This window comes from Micromys minutus (genome assembly GCF_963924665.1).
Source record: "Micromys minutus genome assembly, chromosome: 29".
In the NCBI taxonomy this organism is placed as follows: domain Eukaryota; kingdom Metazoa; phylum Chordata; class Mammalia; order Rodentia; family Muridae; genus Micromys; species Micromys minutus.
Window position 1 is genome coordinate 33,344,562 of NC_137964.1, and position 17,526 is coordinate 33,362,087.

General features: G+C 51.7%; 1 protein-coding gene across 1 annotated transcript in view; it reads right to left on the reverse strand.

Annotated features, from left to right (window-relative positions):
• Positions 1–17,526, reverse strand: part of CORO1C (coronin 1C) — a 61,289-nt gene that overhangs the window by 2,281 nt on the left and 41,482 nt on the right. Inside the window, exons 4-10 of the mRNA XM_080940509.1 lie at positions 6,716–6,845; positions 5,196–5,377; positions 4,308–4,427; positions 3,330–3,434; positions 2,283–2,428; positions 1,225–1,282; positions 285–530 (exon numbers count right to left, since the gene is read on the reverse strand). Of these exons, the coding sequence (XP_080796635.1) occupies positions 285–530; positions 1,225–1,282; positions 2,283–2,428; positions 3,330–3,434; positions 4,308–4,427; positions 5,196–5,377; positions 6,716–6,845 (987 nt within the window). The remainder of the gene's footprint in view (positions 1–284; positions 531–1,224; positions 1,283–2,282; positions 2,429–3,329; positions 3,435–4,307; positions 4,428–5,195; positions 5,378–6,715; positions 6,846–17,526) is intronic.

Genomic DNA, 17,526 nt, shown 5'->3' on the forward strand with positions numbered 1-17,526 from the left:
CCCGACCCCAAGCTAGCCTCAGACGATCAATGCACAAGCACTAGTAACTCCTTCTCCCACCTCCTTCTCCAAGAACACTCACGCTCCGGCTTCCGTAGCCCTGCACTCCTTCAACTCCCATGTTTTATCAGGGAAAGGCGGTTAAGAAAGCCCAGCAAGGATCCTGTCCATTCTCAGACAGCACAGTAGGCACTACAAAAGCCAGCGCTGGCTGGCCTAGCACACCACAGTCGTCCAGAGCTGTGCACCGCCCTGGACCACAGAGCCCAGCCCACACTCCTTACCACACTGGCCGTGTCTGTGGTCTTCTTGGGGGCACAGATGAGATCACTCTTCTTGTTTGCAGCCGGCTTGCTGTCCAGAATGTTCTTCTTGACCACCTTGAGGTCCCTGTTCTTGCCTGGAATGTACCCGTGCTTCAAGGAGATGAGGATGGGGTCTGCGTTCTTCCCCTCAAACCACTCCTCGGCCTCAAGCGCAGCTTCCGGCCCTGCTGTGTCAGGGTACAGGTCGTCTTGGAAGAGGTCAGACTGTAAGAGGCACGTGGGGAACTTTGGTAAGTATGAAAGGCTGGGCCCCGAGCCCGTGCTGCATGGATGCAGTACAAGTGTCCCCAGCCTTTACTGTCCCCACTCTCTGGAATAGCTGGGACAGGGATGTACACCAGTGACCTGAGCTCTTCTGAAACATGAGCTGCTGTAGAACTGGGGACGTGTAGCTGCAGAGACGGGGTGCTGCAGGCTACGTTTATGTTAGCTCTACACAACCAATGGCATTTGGAAGAGGGAACCTCAGCGCAAAGTGCTCCCATCAGACTCCCTGTGGGCAAGTCTAGTGCATCTCCTCGGTGGGTGACTGATGTGGACAGGTTCGACTCGGTGGGTGGGGCCGGACCTGGGCAGGTGGGCCTGGGCGCTGTACGGCGGTAGACTGCCGTGAGGAGCAAGCAGTGTCCCTGCCCTGACAGTGAGCTCAGCAATGCAGGACCCGAGGGTTGTAAAAGTCATCAAGTTTCATCACAGCAGCAGAAGCCCTAAGGGAGGCGGCCCGTGGTCACAACCATTTGTTGCCCTGCAGTGGACCTGGGTCTGAGTCCCAGGACGCTCATGGCGCTTCTGGTTCCAGGACACTTCTGACCTCAAGCACCAGAAGACGTGCACAGCAGCACATGCAGGTGAAACACCAACACACACTAAAACCAACACCCAAACCCCGGGCACTTACCTTCCTGGGGACCGTCATGATGATAGGTTCACACTTCCTCTCGTGGAGCTTGAAGAATCTGCGAAGGAGAAACAAAGGCAAAGTTGCAGAGAGAGACAAGTGAGTGACAGCCCTCAGCCTGCTCTCCAAAGCGCATCCCCGCTGACCACCTCGGCTGCTGCAGGCTAACAGCGGCCTGGAGCTCCCGCTACAGAGAAAACACACTGTCCATGCAGCGTACGCAGCAAGCAGGAGAGCCCGGGGAAGACTGCTGCAGGACTGCCAAGTGCTGGTGCCGGGGCTGCGCACAGCCCACAGGAAGCAGCAGCCCTGTCTGCCTGTGAGTCTCCTGCAAGCTCAGGTACGGCACGCACGGCGCATACGTGAACATGACGACAGCTGCTGTGCTGGTCTGCAGGCACCTTTCTCCTTCCTGTCATTTTTACGGTTCACTGCCATGTCTGCATGTGTTAGCACGTGGGTATGCATGCCACAGAACACACGTGCAGGTCAGAGGACAATGATGTAGTCAGCTCCCTTTTTCCACTTTCATAGGATTCCTAGGATGCAACTCTGGCTGTCAAGTCTACATGGCAAATGTCTTTACCCACTGAGCCATCCTGCTGGCCCTGCCTTCTACCTTTTGTTCCAGACAGGTCTCCTCCCCTCCCATCGCATTAGCGCTGGGATTACTGTGTACACTGTGTACACTGCCGTGTATAGCCATGGGTTCTTAAACCTAAGTGTAACCTACCCTTGTAAGACCAGAGCTTTACCAGCTGAGCCATCCACTCAGCCATCCACAGAACTTTTCTCTTCCTCTTCCCACATGTTCCGCTGGCCACTCTCTCCTCCTTCCTGTCCTTCTCTGTCCTCACAGCTCTGTTCCTGTCGGTCACCTACCCCTTCTTTCCTTCCCCTTCCCCCAGCCTCACGAAGGGCTGAGCATGCAAGACACTGAGCCATGATGTCGAACCGCCATGCTGCACTGCAAGGACAGGTCACAAGCTACAACCAACCGCGAACACACCAACACCAAGGTAGTCCTGAACGACCGGACACTTGGGTTCCACTCTCACCTGGCGATCTCACACTTGTTCACATCGAGTCCCCGCTTGGGCATGTAGCCCATCCCTCGCTGAGGCTCCTTGCTGCTGAACGTGTTGAGGTAGTGGACATACGGGGACTCATCCGTGATTTCAAAATAGCGGATACTGCTGTCACCCTACGAGAACCAGAGACAAGTCAGTGCCCATGCTAATGGAGACATTTTGTTTAAGTGTGTGGTACCTACACCTCCCATGGTGCCCCCTGCTCTCTCCAAACACGCGCCTGAATTAAAAGCCATTGTTTCCCCAGCAGGATAGGTTCTTCCCGAGAATTAGCCAGCACTTCCTGTAGGCACCCACCTCTACTCTCACCAGCACTTCCTGTAGGCCCCCACCTCTACTCTCACACGAGTGCCCACAACTGCAAAGGAGAGCGCGGCTGCATCCAAGCCTCAGTCCCTGGCCATGGCAACAACAGACAACCAGGGAAGATAAACACAGAAGTGTCAGCATTTCACGGCTTCCTCTAACTCTGGACAGCACCAAAGGCTCTCAGTGCAGTGTAAAACCCCATGGTTAGGAACACTGGCTGTTCTTCCAGAGGTCATAAGTCCAATTCCCAGCAACCACAAAGAGGCTCATGATGCCCTCTTCTGGCCTGGGGGTGTATATGCAGTAGAACACTCATAGACAGACAGACAGACAGGTAGATAGACAGGAAGAAAGTAAGGGAGGGAGTGAGAGAGGGAAGGAAGGAAGACAGACAGACAAAACAAAAACTTGTGGTCATCATGTTTAGAGTGGTCAGCTGTTTTTGCAAGCTACCCAACACTACAACCTGGTCTGAAAGAGGACAAGCACGAAATGTCTTGAGTTCAAGCGTGCACACACACACACACACACACACACACTCGCACACACACACACACACACACGCACACACGCACACACACGCACGCACTCTTTAAGAAACATTAAATGCGTTAGTTACACTGCCTAGCTTCTAAAGGTTCGGAAGGATGAGTCCCACCCCCCCCCCCCCCCCGCGCTGACCCACTGTCAGACACGCTGCGTTACCTTTCCACATAAGTAAATGATGCTGGTGTCCGGGTCGTAGAAAGGGAGCAGCACGCCATTGCTAGTGTCCATTTCATGAAGAGCAATTGGCTCCTGCATGTTTTTCTGAAAATAAGTTAAAAATACACACAAACACACATGTATGCAGTTTAAAAAGACAAATTCTCACCACGCCCTTACCCCAGCAGAACCTAAAGTCTGAACATGGGTGACTCATGCCTGTAAACACTGCAAACCCCTGGCAAGCATGTAGATCTGACCACGCACAATCAACAGACATCAGTATGGGTCCACACAGAAAACTTTCTCCTTTGAGCTGTCTTCTTTTTGAAAAAGGTTTCTGTTTTTAAAGGACAACCGGGGAGTTCCAGGCCAACCGTGTGTGTGTGTGTGTGTGTGTGTGTGTGTGTGTGTGTGTGTGTGAGTGCAGTGGCCTGCTGGGGACAAAAGAGAAAAGAGGGCATCTGATTCCCTGGAGCTGGACCTGGGACTGTAGGTGATGTAGTTGTTACAAACAGCAAATGCTCTTGGCCGCTGAGCCATCTCTCCAGCCATTACTTTTTTATTGTAAAGAATGATATATGTAGACAAAGTTACAGAACAGAGAAACCCGTCTGTCCGTCCGTCCGTCTGTCCTACAGCCCAGCAGGTGGCAGGGAGCACTGAGGACTGCTTCCTTCACACACTCGAGTCACACACCTCATGTGCACGTGTTCTGAACACGCCCCTCAGCAGGACTGTGTGCTCCGTCCTCGAGGTCAACAACAAATCTTGTGTGGAGGTCTAAGCATCAGTGGAAGCCCCGGGGGCTCCACAGTGCATTTCTACAGTGAGCTTGCCTGTGCCACCGAGGATGAGACCCTCCCGCTAACTCAAGACAGAAGAGCTCATGGACTCACAGAGAAGCCCTGACCCCTTGTCAGCCCAAAGCCTCACTCAAACTGACAGAAAACTGGAAAGGGAGGAAAACTGGCTTACTGGGTTCCAGAGTGCCAACTGCCGCTCGCTCATGCGACTAAAGCCAGTAGTGAAGACATTGCCGTCAGCCAGGAAGATGGCGCGCATAGGCCTGGCTCCTTCGTGTGCTTTTTCCTTCTCCTGGGAAGGAGGGGAGCAGATACAGATTTCACACATCCGTGGGAAGTCCATACTGAGACACCCCTGATCCCCACCCCACCCCAAGTTCCCTCCCCTCCCCTACAGGCCCATCCTGAGCTGACCCTGAGGCCATGGTGGTCTGGTCCAAGTCAGAGCCTCAGAACCAGGTGGAGAACCTGGTTCCCCCCACATTCTTCTGCTGCCTCAGCCCACATACTACAGACTGAGCACACACGTGGGCTCTGCCACACACGGGACCGGCAGAGGACATATGGAGGCCTCTTCTGGTGAATGAGTGTGCCCAAGTATCCACCCTTGGAAGACGCCAGGTGGACACACAGGGCTTGTCTCTAAGCCGACAGCAGGACCTCCTGCATGTCTGCAGGGCACCTGGGTCAGGTGGGCATCAGCTGGGGTGCAGTCAGCGTAGACTCCCAGACAGTTTGGTTGAGCTCATCCAAGCCTTACGGGCACGCTCAGCTGTTCCAAAGCACTGCTGTGCCATGTGTGGTGGTGCACACTGGGGAGGCAGAGCCTCCTGCATTTCTGTGCTCCAGGACAGACAGGGCTAGTCTGACTTAAACCACCACAAGGGGGCAGAGCTGAGCTAAGGCTGGCCATGACAAGAGACAGGAGACTCGGGCAGCCACCTCCCCACTCAGCTGATACCCATACCCCATGAGGACAGCGTGGCTTATGTGTGGCAGCCCTCAGAGCCCAGTAAAGGTTACTGACTGGCCACTAGGGCTGTGTGCTAAGATCACTCACCGCTATGATCTCCTGTTTCCTAGGGTCGATGACCCTCACTTTCTTGTCTTTGGATGCTGTGCAGATGAGACTACCATTGCGGCTCCAGCTCACGTTGTAAATCATGTCTGAATGCATATCATCCAAGTTGATGAGGGCTTCCCCTGTCCCCACGTTCCAGATGATAATGGCATTATCACAGCCTGTGCCAAACAGATCAATCACAGGGTGAGAAAGGTCCACACAGCATGTCAGAGAAAGCTGCAAGCCCCACAGGGACATAGAGGCAAGGGAAGGAAGGTGGGGTGACAAGAGGCCCCGCCTACTAGGTTAGAGTGACAAGATCTCTGTAAACGAACACTATTAAAGCAGCCCCGTGAGACCCTCTGTCAACCCCACAAGAAGCAGAGCACAGAAGTCTCGCACATGGCGAACAGGAAAAGGGTGGGCTGCACGGTTCCCACAGGACCAGGGAGGACAGCAGGTCCTTTCTGACATGCTGTCCCTCAGCTAACTGCCCCACCCCTGACCTTGTTCTTGAGATCATCAGAAGGGCTCAGAGATGGTCAACGGTGGCTAAGTTGGTACCTTACGACGCCTTTGTAAACAGGCCTTTCATTTCCTATTTATCTGGCATTACAATCTTAACCTCACACACCATGAACAGATCCTATCCTTAGTTAAAAATTAATCTGGCCAGCTTGCATAAATATGTTAAAACAAAACAAACCAGTATTATTAAGGTGTAATTCACAATATCAACTACATATATCTAGGGTAAGTTCTGACAAATACCCATAAGAAATACCTTATTTCCATTACCCCAAAAGCCGAACTACTTACTGCTTTCTGTATTCCTACGAGTGTGTATGTGTGTGTGTGAAGGCCAAAGGATGAGGATATGTCTTTCCTGAGGTAGTGTCCCACAGGCCCGGCCTGCCAATCTGTCCCAGGGAACTAACGGCCTTTCTTTCTCTGCTCCCCTGGCACTGGGATAACAAAGACTCACCACCACACCCGGCCTCCCTAACAAGGCTCTGAAGCACTTTACTGAACAAGTCTTGTTCCCAGCAGGGGAGTCCTAAACTTACTGCACCACCACACTGGCTGATGTGCTGCTTTTAGGAAGAAGACAGGGCGGGAGGGGAAGGAATGAATGAACGAACGAATGAATGGACAAATCTAAAATTTGAGCAAAGGCAAAAATTTCTGTAAGATGAACTTGGAATCGGGCCACAGGAAGCGGGTAAGTAGAGAGCCGGAAGGCGCCAGGGCTCACCGTGGAGCATTTAACAGAAGATGCAGAAGCAGCGTCAGTGCCCAGGGCTGGGAGCCGGGCAGACAGCTGAGCGCTGGCACAGAGGGCAGTGTGGGCCGTTACAGAGCTACACTGTGGGGGAGGGGAAGGACACCCCGGCATGTGGGCAGGCAGCGGAGTGTCACATCCAGGGCACAAACAGGCACTTGGAGTCTGCCATAGCTCCCCTGTGTTTAGGTGGAGTCCCACCCAGCGCAGCCCATCACAAGGCAAGGGCTCCTACCTGCACTGAGAAGTACATTGCGGGCCGTCGGATGCCAGGCCACGATGCCAACTCTTTTTGAGTGACCTTCTAAAATCACCACAGGTTCAGTCAGGGAAAGGGTCAATCCATTTTCCGGGATCTGCCAAACCTGTTGGAACAGGAAGATCACTGCTCTGTACACCGCCTGTCACCTTCGACTCCCTATGGCCACCCAGTGACACCTGGGTGAAAGGCACATGCAACGCGTGTGTGGCTTTTTAGAGATGCAAATACACTAAGTACTCGATAACTTTGCCTCCTCATCTGTGGCCTGCTTGGCACCGGTCATTCATTTTGACTGAGTAGTGTTCTTTCGCTTTTGTACGATTTCCTTTCTATAGTAGAAATATTCCCACATCCCATGTGTAAAAACACAGAGCGCATGTTCACACATATGTGCTGGCAGAAGGCGTACCTCAGTGATCTTTGAGGGATTCAGCCACTTTGTGCTTTTCCCCCCCGGTGTTTAACCATCGTGTAGAGGGTGCTAGACAGCTTTAACCATCATTTGTGAAATGTCATGCAGTCACCACACCCCACATTCCTTTTTGAGATGGTGAAAATATTCAAAAGTTTGTGTTGGAGGTTATACATATTCATGAGCGTATTAGAAACTAGAGCTGTACATTTTAAATGAGCCCATTCTGTAGAAATTGTATCTTAAAAAAAAAAAACCTTATTTATTGCTGTGTGCTTCCCTGTATGTGTGTGCGCACATGCGCTTCTGCCTGCGTGTATGCCTGTGTGTGTACATGTGTGCATGTGTGTGTACATGGAGGACAACTTTGCACAGTTGTTTCTTTTCTCCCACCTTTGCATGGTTGTAGGGATTGAACTTACATCACAAGGTTTGCATGGAAAATACCTTTACCTGTGGAGCCATCTTGTTGGCCCCATGAATTATACCTTAATGAGGTTACACTTAAAAATAATAATGATAATAATAAAAAGCCATTTTGGGGGCTGTAGATGGCTCCAGGAAAATCTTGAGTTTGGATTGCCAGCACCAAATAAGGAACCAGCCATGGTCGTGCATGCCTCTGATTCCAGCACTGGTGGAGGCAGGGGGGGTAGACACAGGACGACTCTGAGCCTGTGGGCCAGCCAGTGGGCTCCTGGTTTAGTGAGGATGTGAATCAGAAGGCGGTAAGGTAGAGAGGCAATGCCTGCCAACATTGTTAGTGCATTTACTGCACACAGACACAGACAGACAAACACAGAGAGACACACACACTGCTGACTGACAGTGACAAGCAGAAGGGTCAGCACATCCAGACTGGACACTGTCTCACAGGGTGGGGAGGGGAGGATGCAGCAGTGGAGGGAAGCCGACTCCTGCTGAACACTGGGGGCCGAGGGCTGTCTTGTTTCTTGTTTTAGGGTGAAGCTGACACAGGCAGCGGAGGCCAGAGGAAAAGGAAAGCTGACAGTGTGCTTCACCTCGACCTGAGCTGGCAGGACAGGTCTGCTCCCGGGCATGCAGGGACAGCTGCTTTACTTTCCAGTAGGGCAGTGCACTTCACCCTGACACGTTGGTTTCTGATTAGCCAAACAGCTCCGGCTGAACCTGGCCGAGTATAATCAGCTGAAGCTGAACGGAACACGCGAAGACACAGTGGGGCTCCCTCTGACGAAAGCATGGTGTTGGCAGACACAGTCATGAATGTGGGCGACTAGCTCAGGAGGCACTTGGGTTCTGGTTTTTTTTTTTTTTTTTTCTAACTGCAAGTGTAGTAACTCCATACGCCACCCCCAGGTGTCGCCCTCGCCTCGGCTGCTAAGATTCCCAAGGCCAGCAATAGTGACCTTGGTGAAGGCTGATGTCACCAGCACCTGCACTGTGACAGGCACAGCAGAGCTCAGCTTCCATTCCTTCACTCACCTCTCGCTGGAGAGGAAGCATCATCAGAACACACAGGACAGAATTTAAATGTCTCTTATTTGCGTATTCTACATACAAGCACTTGTTTTCATGCACACAGAAGAGGCTTCAGACATCATACAGATGCTGTGCCGAGCGGATGTGATGGCTCCCACCTGGCATGCACACGCACTAGACAGAGACTTGGCTCTTTTCACCCCCGGGGTCCAACACGCACCTCCCGAGGAGCCGCCACAAAGCAGGTACTAAAGACTCAGTGACAGAGCTTCCCCACAGACTGACAACCAGAGATGGAGGACGCTGGCGCTCCACGACTGAATGTGGACCCCGGAAGCAGTGTGCTCCCGCTGGGCTGACGACGTGCTGTGAGGTGATTGATGGTGGACAGTGGGCGTGCTAACGTGAACATTTAGGGTGATGCCCGCAAGACCAGCAGGTGCCGACGGAAACCAGAAGTGCACTCAGGGTCACACCACAGGAGCCCGTCCTTCAGGAGTCTCTGAAGAAACTTGTAAGCATGAAAAGAACCGGGGAAGGGGAATAAAAAGGAAACCAAGTAGCCAGTTCCAAAAGAAACCCAACAAATGCACAAGGCAGTTTCTAAAAAGCATGTAAACAATGCTGGGGAGAGGCTGGGGGGCAGCAGGGAAAGGAACCAGTCAAGATGATGCTGACAGCCGAAGAGGTGTCTGGGCAAGTCTGAGAAACAGAGCTAACACAGCGGTGGGAAAGAGCTGTGGGCCACAGTCAGCGCCCTCCCCGCCCTCCGGCTGCTGCTGCAGGCCCTCCTCAAGGCTGTCACCGTTTGGCTCTGTGCCCGGAGGGTGCTGCACTTCTGGTAATGGGCTGTCAATGTGGACGAAGGTCTTCCAGAGACAAGGAGCAGGTGCTACTCGATTCTCATTCTTTTGTACAAGTTGCCCTCTGGCCTGGGCCTCTGGGGCTGGGATGCTAATTAGCCACGTTAGCACTAAACCCTTAGGTGCTGGGAGCCGAGCTCCTTGTTTACACTAAGGGAGCAAGGCCTGGCTTACAGAGGGTTCTGGAAAGGTCAACTGAGCTGATGCTCTGCACAGCACTACCCTAATAGGAACTGCTCATGGGGAGGACGCAGGCTCTGCAGCTGGAAGGCCTGGGTTCTGCACACTGCCCTCCTCAGTGGCATGAACCTTCTGACAAAACTGTCATCTGAGCCTGGGTTTCTAAGCCATGTGATGTGTTCTGCTCCTGTTCCACAGATGGATGCTGTGCCATCCCCGTGACCCAATACAAACATGCAGATCAAGGCGTGGACCAGGCAGAGCACACGGCCTGCTATGCTCCTGTGATGGCGCACACTTAGGTTAGAGTGAACTCACTAGTACCCTATTATACCCCACGTGTCCTGTGTGTGAAAGTCCTTGCTTATGTCTGGGACAATTAGTGCTGTCTGTGCAGGCCGTGGCTATAGACTGGTGCCCAACACCAACCTGCTTTCTCAGAAAACACTCACTGAGCAGGGAGACAAACAGCAGACAGAGTAGCACCTCAGCATGTTAAGGACAGGTCACTACCCTGCCTATTAAAAAGAAAATCTCTAAGTCCCTAAATTCTGTTGGACGACACATGACCATAGTAATGTTTCATTTTGAAAGGAAGGAAAACAACATAATCAGCCTAAAGGGCTTCCAGATGAAAGTGGAACTCAACCACCGAAAACCCACCGATGTGTAAACCTGCAGCTGTGTCCCCTCCAAGTGAGAAGGCCTGCACACAGAGAGGGGGAGGGGGAGGGTTGGGGGCTGACGGGGTGGCACACAGGTTGCAGGAAGCCAGGCCAACAGGAGACAGGCAGGGGAAACCAGCCGCCCGTAAGGAGTCAATGCAATTGGTTTAATGGTTTTATTTTTCAAACATGGCACAGATTTAAAGTACACAAAGTGTTTCCAGACCCCACTCTCCTATCTTGATGGCCCGCCGGGAACTGACTACTGAGTGAGACACTGGAGCTACAGCGCGAACTGCTTGCCTGCAAAGGTCATGTTTGTAAAGAGCCCAGGGGGCTGATTCAAAGGGAACAGGAAGAGATGGTCCCTCAAGACGCCAGGCGAGGGATTTGCTGCAGAACAGCCAGGAGGCCCCATGAGGCAGAGCGTGGCACCTCCATGTTTTCTAGAGGGCGAGCGGACCTGGGACTGAGGCTGGATCTGCCAACAGCGCAGAGGTGAGCTGTTCGTCAGACACACCACAGCAAACACAGCAGGGCTCCTGCTTCTACTGTACTGAGTCAGTCCAAGGAAAAAACCCACAATAAAGGTGCAGGTAAACCTGGTAGAGCGCTCACTTTGCTCAATTCCATAGGATAAGGACCCACGTGGGAGGAGATGAAAGCACTCACCATAAATAAACAATCACAGCTGTTTAGGATGTGACAGCTGCGGACAGGTAAGGGGACAGACAACTAAGGGACAGCTAAGGGCTGCCTCTCTCCGTCTCCTCTCACCGTCTGAACCACAGCCTCTGCGTCTGTGTCTCATTACTGCTCTCCAGACGAGGGTAGGCAGCAGCAGCCACAATCTGACCTGACTGTTCTTGGAATTATTTCAATCACTGCCAATTACTGGGGCTAAGATTCTGCTAAGTAAAATATTGAGAAACCACAATCTGAAAAACTCCATAAGGCGCTATCATCAAAGAGCGAGGGCACTGCAGGAGAGGCAAAGGGTAGCGGATGGTATGGGAGTTTACCTGCCGCCTGCTAGTGTCAGGCATTGCTCTCAACAGCTGGCCCCAAAATGCAAGCTGCCTACCACACTCCACTTCCAGGCTTTAGAGTCCCTTTAAAAGTAGAGGCTAGGCTGGCAGGATGGCTCAGTGGGCAGAAGTGTTTGCTGCACAGCCTGACAGCAGGGTTTAGTTGGTGGAAGCCATGTGAAAACATGGCTGTGGTGGTTCACTCCTATAGGGAGACGGACAGACAGACAGACAGACAGGAGAGCCGCCTAGAGACCACCAGCCAGCCGGTTAACCCTGGAATACAGGTGTAGGAGCATCAAAAGGCTCTGCCTCAGCAAGGTGGGAAGAACCGACTCTCAAAAATAAGAATAATGAAATGTGGAGAAGCAGTCAGGTGGCGGTGCACGCCGTTAATCCCAACCCTCCAGAGGCAGATGAACCTCTGAACTCAAGGCCAGCCTGGGCTACAGAGTTCCGGGATAGCCAAGGCTACACAGAGAAACCCTGTCTCGAACAAAAGAAAAACAAAATCAAACCAAACAAAGAAACAAAAAGAAGGAGAACCGAGGCATGAGGCCATTCCTATAACATGGCACCTGGGAGACGGAAGCAGGAGAATCCTAAATTCAGAGCTGCAGGTGAACGGTGGAGCTGTAGGCTTTCAAACTCCACCCCTAACACAGAGACATCACTCCCAAGTCAGGGCAGAGAGAACAGGCCCATGTTTACAGTTCAGCGGGCTTGAATAACTCGAAACCAGTTTTGAACTTGGGCTTTATCCTCTCATGGCTCTGCTGGTCTCTACAGGACGCTGACTAAAGCTGTCCTTGCTACCGGGTATCCATGATGCGCCCCACACTCACCACGGAAGCCCTGCATGCCCAGCTCTGTTGATCCTCTCTCCACAGGCCTGGCCTCTCCATGTGAGGTGGAGGCTGAGCGCACCCAGGGACTAGGGACTTCTCAGTTGGGCCAAGACCCTGGAACTCTGCCTGTTACCCACAGCTCCAGGGACACTGCCACTAGCCCCTGTTGGAACAACTATCTAGACCGCTTCTGTTTACTTAAAAATGGGGTGGGGTGTGGAGACTTGAAAGTCTACAATCTCCTGCCAGTTTTAATTCTTCTTAGCACGGTGGGGGGGGGGGTGTGTGTGTGAGCACAGCTCCACTCTGACACCAAGCCTGCCAGCACACTCACGTGGAGCCACTGAGTGACCAGTAGCCTCCGTGTGGCCCACACTAACGATGGAAAGAAATGAGATTTGGCCCAGAGCACCATTCCTAACAAGATGTCTGCTCTGCCAATGCAGGAGCAGCAGCAGAGGCTTTCCTAAGACAGACGTCTCAGTTACAGCTGGTGTTGAAATTTTCCCAAACTTCAAATAACAACAAAGCTGGTAACAGACCAAAGGACCCCAAAATCCTAGTGACAGAGGCATCCCACTTCTCTGACCTAACGGAGCAGGCCACTGTCACACTCTGGGAACTGAGAGGTTGCCTTTTTTAGCAGCCGCTGATCACTAGAGCCCTCACCTCCACCCCAGGACTGGAGAGGTAGGTGTAGGCTGGGCCTAGTGCTCTCAGAACCCACGGCAAGGGCTTCTCTCCCCAAGGCAGGCCAATGGAAAGAAGCCATTTGAGCAGGTGAGGAATGGGGGAGGGTCCACCCCCTGTAGAGCACAGGAATGAGAAAGGCCCAAAACAGCCAGGCTAGGGAAACTAAGGCAACTCTCTCCCCCCACCCCCACCCCAGTTTCTGAACATCAACATACTCTGTGAGAGTGGTGAGTCAAACCAAAGCCATCTTCTGGAAACTTCTAACACACACACACACACACACACACACACACACACACACACCAGCTCACAACCTTTAACTCCGGTCCCAAAGGATCTAATGCTGTCTTCCGTTTCTGGGGCTCTTGCATGCACATAAACTCATGTGTGCACAAAAACACACACACAAAAAAAAAAACCAAACATAAACAAAACAAATAATGTACTCCAAATAAAAAGTAGCAACCGGAGATGCCAAGAGGAGCAAAGACCCAAGCGAAGATGGCAGCTGGGCCCTAGCTGTCACAACGAGGCCAAGAAGAGCCTGGTTTGAGGAAGGGGTGCTGGCACTGGAGAGGACACCGGCCCCCACACCTGCTCTGGAGGCTGCAGCAGTCAAAGCTTTCTCTGCAAACATCTGCCATTCACCAGGCCACGTTCCAACTGCTCAAGCTGGTCCTCGAGGACAGACAGCGACAGACCAGGGAAGCAGTAGAGACTGCTGGTCAGGGGTGAGGAAAGCCCCGTCGGCCTTAGCAGCTCCAGTGAGAACAGGGCTCAGCTGGTGCTCCAGCACACGTGCTGTCTTCCGCTGTCTTCCCGCTGGGTGCTTTCTAAGCGCGCTGTCACCGGGAAGACCAGATGCACATTTGGCACACCACCTGCCTTCACACAGGCCATGAGGGTCTCGTTCCTCCTCTAAAGTCTGTACCTCAACTGCACAGCCAGGAAGGCAAAGGTCCTCCAAGGTGACCAAGACCTACAGTCTAAGGAAGGAAAGTTCCCGGAGCAAAGGCCAGGTGTGCAAATCAAATCCCACCAGGCGACAGAGGCAGGAGGATCTCTGGGAGAGTCCAGGACAGCCTGGTCTACATAGAGCTTCCAGGCAGAACTACAGAGAGTATCCCAAAATACAACGGCAGCGTGTGCAGCAAGCTGACAAGAACTGAGGAGGAGCAGGTGGGGCACACACAGGGCCCGGGACGGAGGCAGGACACTGAGGGTTTGGGACCAGTCTGGGCTATAAGCAAGACCCAATCTCAAGAGAACAGAAAGAGACCTGGGAATTTGGGTTAATTTTCCAGGATCAGGGGAAGAACTTAAAACTAGGGGGAAGAGAGATGGCTTCATGGTTAAGACCACTTACTAGTTGCTCTTGCAGAAGACCTGGGTTCTGATCCCAGCACCCATGTGACAGACCACAACATAAACTGTGACTCCAGTCCTAGGGGGTCTGATGCCCTCTTCTGGCCTCTGTGGACACTGCATGCATGTGGTGAACATAGACACATGCATGCAAAACGCTTGGACACATAATTTTTTTTGTTTTTGTGTTTTTAAGCCACACTATTCTTAGAAACCCTAACTGGAGGCCACATCCTTCTGACTGAGCCTCCACCCCTGACAAATGGTGACAGCTGACAGGTGCCTGCATCCTCCCAGAGTCTGTTCTCTGTAACGTGGGAGAGGAAGTGACAGGTCAGGATGTTCACATCTACCCTCTGCACTCCTGGGAAGCAGGACACTCAGAGAGGAAAACAGGGGACAGGACACTGCTGGAGGTTTGACTCTGTCCTGCCATGAACTTCAGCTGAAGAGTGCTACACCTTTAATGCTTGCACCCCCCAGATCAGCAGTTCTCAACCTGCTGGTAGTGACCCCCTGGGGGTCACATATGAGATATCCTGCACATTAGATATCTACACTACAATTCACAAGAGTAACAAAACAGTAACACTGTATGGCGTTCGAACAAACCAACAAAGATCATGTTATGGTTGGGGGTCACCACAACATGGGAAACTGCGTTAAAGGGTCGCAGCTTTAGGAAGGTTAAGAACCATGGCTCTAGATCTAGATCCCTAGGGGTTGGCTACAACACTGTGGTCACAATCACCCCTAGCACCCAGACCAGGAAGCAGAAACATCATTCTCCATCTAAAGAAACCAGGATGTAGGGAGAATCTCCTATTTGATGGATATGTTCCCTGTCGTATTCCCTACGGCCAGCAGGAAAGTGCAGAAGACAAGGTGGGGTATCCCATAAGCAGAAGGGATCTGGAACAGAGCCAAGCACTGAAGATCCATCCCGGGACACGAAGGAGGAAGGAGGAAAAGTCATGAAAGCTGGGCAGAGGTGATGGCCATGGGGCAGAACTTGGGTCAGAATAAACTGAATATTAGGTTAGGAGCAGTTGGAGAATGAGCCAAAGTTCAAGGCCAAGATATCTGTAAACAGAACAAACACTCAGCTATGTTGCTTCTGAGCACAGGGATGCGGCTTACAATAAACACCCCACAATACTAGGGGCAACAGAAACAGACAATTTAAAGACTGGCAGAGATGCCCAAGACCATGAATGAATCACAGAAAAAAGTGATCAATGGCCATTTCAGGTCTCACTGGAGAAGGCAGGACAAACTGAGCTTTAGGATATGACAGTTTCTAAACCAGATATGTTCAAATCCGTTAGCTCAAATGAAGCGAAGGGAAAAACTTCATTTACTGAGGACTAAGAAGTACTGAGTCATCGCCTTGGAAACGGGGTAAATGGAAGAACCTGGTGCTTATTGCCCCTTCCTATTTGATCTGGAACACCAGGCAACTTAACAGACAGAGCAGTGCCCTGTAAAATTTACAGAAAACAGAAAAGCAGCAACTACGAGAGCCGCTCTGGGCTCCTTTAGTGAGTCACCAGGCGTAGGAACAAAAGTCCAGTCGCTATGCAGACCCAACAGGATGGAACCACAAGAGCTCTCTCCAGGGACTGGGCCTACATAACTTCAGGATCTGCACACTTGCAGCAAATCAGGCCAGAGCCCTACCTGCTCCAGAAGGACACAGTCAGCAAAATCTAGACTGAAAAGCACAGGCCAGACAGCTGGTGCTCTACAACAGACGCCCGGAAAAAAACAGGGACCAGACAGACAGACTTAAAAGCTGGTGTTTTTAAACTGCACGCCCACCTGCTGTTTACAGAGGCCCACTGAGCGAGCAGCATCCGTGACAAGAAGGGTTTGAGGGAGGGTATGTAAGAAGCAGAGTAAGAAACCATTCACCCACTGCTACATTCTTCACACACTGGTGTTTTGTGGAAGTTGTTTTAAAGGGGAATGTGGTCAGCAAGGCTGGCAACAAGGAAACACATCAAACCTGCTTCCCCACAGCAGTTAGGACTCTCAGCTGACCGCCCTTTCAGCAGGTCTAACCTATGCTCCTTTCCAGTAGCGAGTGTATTCAGTCATTAGTTATCAGTCTAGTGAGCACACACAGAGAAGGCACACACTCACAGAAAGCACACACACAGAAAGCACACACACAGAAAGCACAAACAGAAGGCACACACACAGAAAGCACACACAGAAGGCACACACAGAAAGCACACACACAGAAGGCACACACACAGAAAGCACACACAGAAGGCACAAACACAGAAAACATACACACAGAGAAGGCATACACAGAGAGAAGGCACACACACAGAAGGCACACACAGAGAAGACACACACAGAAGGCACACACACAGAAGGCACACACAGAAAAGGCACACACACAAAAAGCACACACACAGAGAAGGCACACACACACACAGAAAGCACATACAGAAGGACTCCTTAACTGGCAGCATATTTAATACACTTTCAGCTGCCAAAAGCCCACAGTGGAGAACTGTTTGAATAATACAGTTCAGGAACTAATTTGACTATGTAAACTATTTAGCTAATAAAGCATCCTAAACAATGTTTTGCTCAAAAGACAACAGAAAGAATCTAAAACACAAACAAAACAACAAGACAAGCCACTAGGAAGAACTAGGAGGAGTATGGTTCTCCAGTCCCTGCCTGAGGTGAGGCAGGGACTCTCGTGGGTTAATCTTTGCTATCTCAGGGCAACAGTAGCCTGCCCATGCCCATGCTTCTGTCTAACCTTGTTAATGTACTTGGGAAAGTGTTATGTCCTAGGTTGACACGCCTGTGAAAACACAACCCAAGCAATCTGTGGAAGACAGTCCTCAGCACTGCCCATCACCGAGGGAAGTCAGGGTGGGAACCTGGACACAGCAGCTGATGCAGAGGCCATGGACAGTGCTGTTTACTGGCTTGTCCTCACGGCTTGCTCAGCCTGCTTTCTTATGGAACCCAGGACCACATGTCCAAGGGTGTCACTGCCCACAGTGAGCTGGAATCTCTCACATCAATCATTACTGAAGAGAATGCCCACAGGCCAATCTGGTGGGAGTATTTTCTCAAGGGATACTCCCTCTTCCTAAATGCCTCTAGCTTGTATCAAGTTGACATCTGTGATGGTTTGTATGTGCTTGGCCTGGGGACTGTCACTATTTGAAGGTGTGGCCTTGTTGGAGTAGGTATGCCATTGGGTGTGGGCTTTAAGATCCCCATCCTGGCTGCCTGGA